This window comes from Canis lupus, chromosome 2 (assembly GCF_048164855.1).
Source record: "Canis lupus baileyi chromosome 2, mCanLup2.hap1, whole genome shotgun sequence".
NCBI classification, from domain to species: Eukaryota; Metazoa; Chordata; class Mammalia; order Carnivora; family Canidae; genus Canis; species Canis lupus.
Window position 1 is genome coordinate 73,666,816 of NC_132839.1, and position 9,640 is coordinate 73,676,455.

Here is a 9,640-nt window from a genome sequence, read left to right on the forward strand (position 1 = left end):
TTTCAAGATTTTATTTATTCATGAGAGAGAGGCAGAGACTTAGGCAGAGTTGGAGGAGTCTCAACCACTGAGCCACCCAGGTGCCCCAGGAAAATATCTATTTTTAAAGATTTTATTTATTAGAGAGCATGGGGGGGGCGGGGGAGGAAGCAAAGAAAGAGAGAGACAGAGAGCATGAGCAGAGGGAGGGGTAGAGGGACGGGGAGAAGCAAACTCCCCACCGAGCAGGGAGTCTCTGATCAGGGTTGGATCCCGGGACCCTGAGATCCGGACGTGCGGGGAAGGCAGACTCCCAACCGACCCAGGCACCCCTAGGGGAAAACATATTAATTACAGTGAGATCAACTGAGCAAAGGGTAGGTTCTCCACTCTCTCTTGTAGCTGCCTCTAGGGCCTACGGTGATGTAAAGGAATGGCAGATAGAAGGTTCCAGAGTCTTTTTTTTTTTTTTTTTAAAGATTGTATTTATTCATTCATGAGACACATCACACACACAGAGGGAGAGAGAGAGAGAGAGAGAGGCAGAGTTTTTTAAGATTTTATTTATTCATGAGGGACGTGGGGGGGGGGGAGGGAGACGCAGGCCTCATGCGGGGAGCCCGACGTGGGACCCGATGTGACCGGGATCAGGCCCCGGGTCGAAGGCGGCGCTAAACCGCCGACCCCGTGCTGCCGGGTGCAGAGTCCTTGCCGGCGCCCTCAGCCTGGCAGCTCCGTCACCTCGCCCGGCTGCAGCTCCCGGGAGCGCCGAGGAGGCCCCCCTCGCCGCCTTCCCTCAGGGTCGGGGCGCCGGAGCAGCGCGCGGGGTGGCGCCCCGGGCCCCCTAACGAGCCTCGTGCGTGCGTCTCGTCCCCAGGGCCGGCCCATCACTCCGGTGTACACGGTGGCGCCCAACGTGCAGCGGATTCCCGCGGCCGGGCTCTACGGGGCCGGGTACGTCCCGTTCGCGGCGCCCGCCACCGCCACGCTCGCCACACTACAGAAGAACGCGGCGGCCGCCGCCGTGTACGGGGGCTACGCGGGCTACATACCTCAGGCCTTCCCCGCCGCCACCATCCAGGTGCCGATCCACGACGTCTACCCGACGTACTGACCCGGCGGGGCGCGCGGAGGCCGCGGAGGCCGCGGAGGCCGGGCCCAGCCACCCCGCCGCGGGACACTGTGCTATTTATGAAGAACCAACGTGCCGCGGGAGCACGCCTCGGAAACCCGAAAGTGAAGAATGTTGTCAGACATCATCCTGAAAAGATTTTATATTCATGAAGTTTTCACTAGTTTTGTTGTCGTTGTCGTTTTGTCTTTTCGTTTTTGTTTTTTTAAGACTATTTTCAACGTAGCGGCCTGCGTGCAGACATTCCTCAGAGACTCGGCGGCGGCCCGCGCCCTTCATTCCATCTCCTAAAAGATTCGTACGCTGCAGTACCTTTGTATAGAGGTTTTTGTTTTTGTATTTTTAAGGATATATTTTCAGTATGAAGGTTATTTTCTTAAACTTCTGCACTCCAGAGATTTCTATTTTGTAGTATCTTCAATAATATATCAATTATATATTGAAAAGCACACTTGAGCAGCTAGGGAACTATTTTCAAAAAAAGATATATTCAATATTTAAAGATACAAACAATAGTGCTTTAAAATACTACATAAGATGTTATTTTAAAAGTTATACTGGAAAGTGCAATTTTAAAGCGAGTAAAATCTCTCTTTCAGCTGGCATTAAGGGTTGACGGTGTTAACCACGTGTTATCTATGACAGTTATATATTTTTTTCTTTTTTTTTTTTTTTTTTTTGAGAAATTAAACACTCGATCTCTCCTTAAGCCCACGTTGAAAAGACTTGTCACACTTCTCCAAGTCCAAACACTGGAAAGCTCTCACCTGCCACCGTCGCCCTGTTGTCCCTGCTGGTTCTCCACGTGTCTTTCCCTCCCCAACCCCCTACTCATTTCCCCAGTCCCACCTCTGGGTTTGGCAAGTCTAGGGCAGATGAATTACTCTGATAGAGAGAACATTGATGGTTTTTATACTTCTTCCTGGGTTTTTGTTGGGTTTTTTTGTTTTGTTGTGGGGTTTGTTTTTTTTTTTTGTCTCGGTTGGGGAGGTATTTTCAATAGCAGAGTATGCATAAGCATAAGATTTTAATAGTTTCCATAAGACATTTTTGCATAGCTATTTAATGTCTCCTTATAAAGCCTTAATTCCTTTTCTAACGCTTTTATTTTATTCATTTTTGAAGTATGAATTTGTAGAGACAGTGAATGTCATTGTAGACAAGGCACCCAAAGGCACTTGTCACAGAAAGTTATGCTTCTAGCTGCCTTATCATGTTTCAATGCAAAATGTCTGTGGTCGTCAAGGGTGTTGGAAATATTATGTTTATTGAACAGGGCTTTCCTCCGTTGCTGTGCTCGCGGTAGGTGACCTGAATTAGGGCGTGCACACCTAGGAGGAGGAGGAGAGACCTGTATGAGTTAGAAGATAGCTTGTAAATAATCTCCTAATGCTGGTTTTTAGTTTTATGTTGCAGAAGTTCATGGGATAGAATTTAATGCAGAGTGAAAACCATTTTATTTCAATGTTATTAAAAAGTTTTATTATTAGGAAGTAAATGTATTGTTGCAGTGTTGTGCCTGTTTCAAGGCTTTTGTTTAGCAGAGTGAATGTAAAATACAGTAAAATGTTAAGATTGTCATCTACTTTATGAAATACATCAACTTGGAACTTTTTTTTAAAGGCTCCATCGAGGAATTGAGGTGTGCAATAGGTAGCAAGTACACAGTTGTGTTTTTATGCCACATCAGAGATCTATAAAATCTTTCAATTTTTGCTAATGGCTGAATTCTTATTTATGGATTAATAAGAAGATCATGCCTTTAGCAAATATTTTAGTTTTGTTTTAAATTTAAATTAAGACATTCCCAAATGCCTTCCCCCTCCCCATCTTAGGGTGGGATGAATTGTTTATATATAAGCAATATTTATTTAACTGTTCTATAAAATTATTGAGTGCCTACAAAGGCCTTTAAACATTTCTAACATTTCTTTCCATCATTCTTAAATGACATAAAATAATTGTGCAATGTTCCTGATGATGTACTCAGCAAGCTGCATCCAGACTCGAATCTGTTGGAATGAATAATCCAACAAAATGCAATTTGGATCAGATCCTCATCCCTTGACTTTGTGTGAAAGAAGTACTCTCCTTCTAATAAAGGATTGTCACAGAGGTTCACTGGATGAGACTCTGATCTAGCGGTCTTACTGTATTTTACATATGCCTGTAAATTATTTGGGGGAAAAAAAAAGAGGATAATAAAAAGAACAGAAAAAAATTGATATCTTAACATGGCAACTAACTACCAAACTACCTTAAAAACAAATATTGGTGAGCCTCCTCTCTATGTTCTGTTTGTTTCTGTTTCAAAACCATTTCACATACACTACTGAGTTAAGTTTATAACTTGAAATGTGAACTTTTTTTTTTTTAGGGGTAAGAACAAACTATATAAATGTTAAAAAAAAAGCTTTAGTGTTCTTTGTTTTCAAACATTCTAGCAGTTTAGTTCTCTTTAGTTGCTTTGTATTTGAAAAGCTTTTAAATTTATTTAGATTTCCTCTATTTACAGTACATTCTTAGGATGTATGTAGTAAATAAAGCTTTCTTTGAAGCAATTTCCAGACCTTATTTTAAGTTGTGTTTTCTTTATACTGATTTTTTATCTAACAAAATTAGAAAAATTAGAAAAACCCTTAACGCTGTAGAAGGAAGTAACTAGTTCGGTATTTTCAGCCAAAGAAAGCAGCAAGTTACTATCTTGCTTTTTGGCTTGGAATTACACTGAAGGTGAGTTATATAGTAAAAATTGTGAATTAACTTGAGCTTAGGTGGTTGAAGGTTAAGCACCGAAATTCTGCTCAGCATCTGGACTGGAATAGGATGCGGCAAAGCCTGTCATGGAATTCAGTACTGAAGTTGATGATCCCAAGAGCTTCACACTCAGACCCCTAAATGGAGACAGTTGATGTGACATTGAGTTTGTTTGGTGGTCTCGTGAAAGTACTGGGTGACCTGAAGGTCTGTCACTGCATTCAGAAACCACAATCTTGTGTTCCTCATTTTCACAGTGCACAGCAAGGTTAGCAGAACACTTCCCTTTTCTCTAGAGAGCATCACTAACTTCCGGTAATTCCCATTAGCAAAGCCAATCAAATGATTCAAGGGCAAGTGATAGATTGTCAGTGGAATTACTTCTAAAGAATTGCCCACGTGGCTTTTCCAATGGCCAGGAATTTTACCTTCTTAGTCTTGAGCAGTCTGGGCTATAGCCTTCCTACTCACATTTCTTGGAATAGTAATTTCTTGCTTCCTCTTAAGATCATGGCATTTTTTAGAGGCAGGAGCAGCCACGAGACTTCCCAAGATGACAGATCATTAGACAAGATGTTCAAGGGCAACAAGATCTGATTGCTTTTTGTTCTGGGGGAAGAGTATGGATGCCCTTCAAATTACAGAATCACAGAGTTTGCTTGATCTCCATTAGAAAAAAAATCATACAAAATGTGTATCACACCTCTACCAGGTGCTGGAGCTGTTTCTATGTGCTTTAGCAACTACAGCATGAACAAACCCACTAAACCTTGCACGAGTAGAGCTTACATTCCAATGGGAGGACACAGATTGAGCAGATAGCATGTTGGGTAGGGACAGATGCTATGATTATGTGACTCATTTGGCTTTTTGGCTTCCATAATCTCATGTGGACCTCACAATAAATCAAGTAGGCATTGTGACTGGCCAAGGTCACACAGCTGGTAAGAACCTGGACCAAAATCTATGCTCAGATTCCAAGTCCCAGATTCTTGCTAACAGGACACTGACCCCGGAAATGGATAAAACCAGTCATGCCAACAACCTACTTCAGAGCCTGGAGAAAGAAAAGAAAAGCTTTTCCACAAGTGCAGTTTTCGGTTGAGTTCTAGTATGTTTTCATGTGTGACCTCTTTCCTTGGATGAGAACTGAAAGCAGAATGGCTGAAAATGCCTATTCTCATCCTGTGAGACCTCACAGCTCTAAGCAGAGCTGCTAAAAACGTACACACTGAGTAAGAAATTCCATCTATAAGGCTGTACCAGAGAGGATAGAGAAGGCTAAAGAACTGTCATAGGAAGTTAGCTGTACCCTTCTGATTCTTGACTAGAATTGGTGCCCCACTTTTTTATTTCAAAAATATCTGTCATGGCAATATACACAAGCAATTATTTAGTTAAAAGAATAGTTGGAAAACAAAGTTCTGGTATTTCTTTTCCAGTGAAGAATAATCCCATGACACTCCAGTATTCACTGGATACTGTTACATGCACTGTGTTAGGTGTGTTTTGTTAGCCATAATTGACCTTACGGGCTTATCAAACTCTGTTTTAAGGATATTAGGGTGCTCGACTATTTAGCAAAATGTATATTACCTCAATTATTATGTGATAGTATTTTAATTATAAAGTCTTCTGGGCACTCAGCTTCTATCAGAGGTGGGTTTTTTCTTTAAATATGAAATGTGACATTTTGGCATGGCTGTTTCGATGACATGACATTTTGACACCACGACTCTTAAAAAAAATACATCTTCAGCTTTTAAAAAAATGACTGAATAGGATGATACAGATATACTCATTTTATCCTTGCCCTACCACTTTCTTGACACATTCCCCCTCTCCAACCACCCAAGGTCAAGGGCAGGATTAGGCTTCAAAATAAAATGAGGTTCAGGAGACATCCACAGGTGTTTTGCTTTAATTTCAAGTTCTAAGCTGTTGGACTGGATACAGCCTTTCCTTTCTCCTCTTTTCCCTCTTCAGTCATCCTTTTCTAGATATGCAGTATTTCCGTTTCCTGACTACTCAGACCAATATACCTGGAAGAAATCTGGTTGCCCAAAGACTTGCCTCTGGACAAGCACTGTGGCCCTAGTGGAACAAGGCTGGGTTTACAGTACACCTGCCCCAGGGGATAAAACCCCAGCTTTGCTACTTGCCAGACATGGGACTTCAGAAAAGACGCCTAGCCTCTCTGAGTGCCAGTTTCTTAAGTGGTAAACATAATAATCCAGACCTCACAGTTATTGTGAAAATCAGATGAATTAATGAATCTAAAAAGAGCCTGGTATGTTGTAGGCACTTGAGAACACATTTCCCTTCCCTTGTAGTGTGAATGCATTCTGCTATAACTCTTGAGCCTTTCCACTTACTCCTTTTTTATTCCTTTTTGTTTTCATTGGTTCAATAAACATTTCTTGAATGCCAGTTGTGTGCCAGCACAGCACGAGGCATTGCAGAGACAACAATCAACAAAACCGACCCTCTCTGCCCTCCAGAAACTTCTGAGCATGATAAGATCGTGTTGCAGGAGCTATGAAATGGGAGAGGGCAGCCGCACAGGCTTGGGCAGGGCGGGGTTAAAAAGGCCTTGGGGAAAGAAGCGGTGTCTGAGCAAAGATCTACAGAGTGAGCAGGAGTTAGGGCAGCTGAGCAGAGAAAAGAGGGAACAGGAAGTAGCCGGGTCTAGAAGAAAAAAACATGGGAGAGTCAGGCACCCAGAACAAGCTGAATATGGCTGTCTTGGGGAAAGAGGGTGTGCAGTGAAGAAACTCAACCTTTGTTCTGTTCAACATTCAACATGGTTCATGGTCCTGTGTTAACTGTAGAAGGAAGAGATTTGATACCTATACAAGGAAGTGGGCAGAACCCTAAATCATTCTTCCTTAGCACGTTGAGTTCCAGAAAATGGTGGAAGCCTTCATTTACTGAACTGCAGAGAAAGAGCTCATTCTCCATAAACAGCATGGCGCCTGGGAGCACTCCCTCTACTGGACAACTCCCATCATTCTGTCTTCCTGGTCCCAGGTAATGCCCACCAACCTTGACCTCCTGGCAGAGAGTTTGTAGGGTCAGCCAGAGCTCCTAGGGTTCCCCATCCCTTCCTTGCTTAGGGCCAGTTTCCCATCTGGAGCCCTTCTTCCCTTTCCTCTCAGAAATCATACCACAGCTACCCGTGCTGACCAGGGCGTCCCCACTCTCCCCGTGGCTGCCCTACAGAAATGCAGGTCTTCTCAGCAAAGATGGGAGAGGCCTATAGTCCTCCACAGGACTGTGAGAGCCAAGGAAGTTTCCAAGTAAAAAAATTTTTTTTTCAAGTAAAATTTTCCAAGACTAACTGGCTTCTTCAGGGGACCCTATTCCACAGAGTTATACCTGCAATCAAATGCAATACCAAGCCTGCATTTGCAAGAAATATGACCTTAACTGAGCTAATTTTTAGCCATCCTTTTCTCTTGGCTTGCTCCACTTTGTCAAAAATCTTCATTAATGATTAACCAACCACGAGGCTTAAATAGGCCTTAGTCATTCTGAGGCAGGTAAGATGTGTTGCTGAAGCCCAGTTCTTTCTAAGATGACCTTGCTGGGGGTGCTGGGTCAAGACATTTTGAGCTTATGGTATTATGATAACACTGGGCCATGCCAGTTTGCTTTTTGTGGGAAATTTTCCTCTCTGTTTTCAGGACCTTTATTCTAAAGACTGGTGGCACCAGGAATTTCTCTCAGCCCTGCCAACCTCACCCCAACCCTGAGTCAAAGATGGCCACTTGATAGTTTCTGAATCTTACGCAAAGGGCTAAGCAGAGTCCGCTCCTGACAAGCTCTTAAGCCCCCCTTCCCAAATAAGATGTACCCCTAAGAGGAGAAATGATGAAAATGTGACTGAGTCTAAATGTGGTCTAGCATTTCTAAAAGGAAGCATTCAGAGCATAAGAGAAAATAATCTATTTCGCATAATTTCCTGACACCTAACTGCAGATATCCCCTGCCCTCAGTATTTCTTTTTATTCTTCATTTCCCTTATGCTTGGAAATAATGTTAAAGACTTAGAGGGTGATCACTCGGCAGGAGGTAAGAATAATTTAACAGTGTAATGAGCTAACAGTTGCTCCCATGCTGATTGAATACTCACTGTATGTTGCAAGTTGACATGGATTTTTTTAAAACTTTATTTAAAATAATGTAAAGAATTGTGCACATGTCATATATAGCTTGAAGAATTTTCAGAAACAGTATATTCATGTCACCAGCATCCAGATGAAAAACATGACCACCATGCCAGAAGATTCCCTATGGCCCTGTCCAGGCACTGCCTCCTCACCAAGGGTAACCACCACTTTGACTTCTAACAGCATAGATTAGTTTCGCATGGGTCATTTTTCTCATACTTGAGATTGCTGCTACTATTATCCCTTTTAGAGGTAAAAAGCAAGGAGGCAGAGAGAGGTTTAATAACTTCCCCAAGGTCACGCAGCTGGTGTGAAAGAGCCTGAATTTGAAACCAGAGTATCTAATCTGGAGCTGGGGACAAGGGTTTGTATTTGGGTGGGTAGTGGGGACAGGTAGGGGGTAATTATAATATACACATTTTTAAGGACTTAATTTGTTTCTTCTAGAAGTTTGCACTGACCTAACAGAGTCACTTCACCATAAAGGTCATTGGAAAGGGGAGATAAAAACCCAGCGTGCATGGCACAACAGGGGATGCAAAACCTTTTGGAGTTTCTGGGCCCTGTGGGATTGTCTGTCCTTTTATTCCCAGTGGCCTCCAAATCTCTGGCATTCCAGCATCCCTTTTATCAAACTTCACTCTCAAGAAGGGATTAAAGAATGAACTAAATCACATGGAGTTATGCATTTTTCACTAAGGGCAAATCCCTTGTTCAGTAAACTGAGTTCTAATTTTGGCATTTAAGGCTATACCCAGCATGATGCAGAGAATAACTTCAAGGATCAGGAGGTGCTCCACCTGCCCATGTACCACACAGGCAGCCCAGAAGGGAGCTCAGCCTAAGAATTCTCAGTTGCCAAAGGGCCACATAATTAGAAACTTGGAGTGTTAATTGAATAATGTTAAGGACCAGTGGCCCAAATATGAAACATTACTGAATAAAATCCTGGAAAGACATGCCAATCAAGGAATTTTTATTTTATTCTAAAATGCTAATATTATTTGGGTGCCTGAGTGGCTCAGTCAGTTGTCTGCCTTCGGCTCAGGTCATGATCTCAGGGGTTCTGGGATCAAGCCCCATGTTGGGCTCCCTGCTCAGTGGGGAGTCTGCTTCTCCCTCCTCCCTCCCCCCACTCTCTATCTCTCTCAAATAAAAAAATATATTTTATAAAAAAATAAAATGCTAATATACATATTAGCTTACCTTTGAATAGCATTTCACTGTCCACAGAAAGCTGTCTTCAGCTCTACCTCACTTAAGCCTCAGGACATTCCATAAGAGTTAGACATTCTTCTTGTTCTCCTCATTCATTCATTTATTCAACAAATGTGGCAGGTTTTTTGAGCATCTGTTGTGTGCCAAGCATTGTGGTGGAACCTAAAGAAACAATGATGAACATTATTTCCATTTTATCAAGGGAGAAACTGAGGCCCAAAGAGGATACGTGGCTCACTCAAGATGACAATGACACTCTAAATAATAGGGTGTGACTGTTTATGTGGTGCCAAAGACTTTAAATATAGTGTCTCACTAAGACCTCACAACAACTCTATGAAGCATTACCATTATTTTACAGTCTCATTTCATGAATGAACAA

General features: G+C 42.5%; 1 protein-coding gene across 2 annotated transcripts in view; it reads left to right on the forward strand.

Annotated features, from left to right (window-relative positions):
* The window catches only part of RBM47 (RNA binding motif protein 47), a 151,028-nt gene extending 147,356 nt beyond the window's left edge, over positions 1-3,672 (forward strand). For both annotated transcript variants that reach the window (XM_072806811.1, XM_072806806.1), the window contains exon 5: positions 857-3,672. In XM_072806811.1, coding sequence (XP_072662912.1) covers positions 857-1,093 — 237 coding nt within the window. In that variant the 3' untranslated portion in view covers positions 1,094-3,672. The remainder of the gene's footprint in view (positions 1-856) is intronic.
* Positions 3,673-9,640: the final 5,968 nt, after the last annotated feature.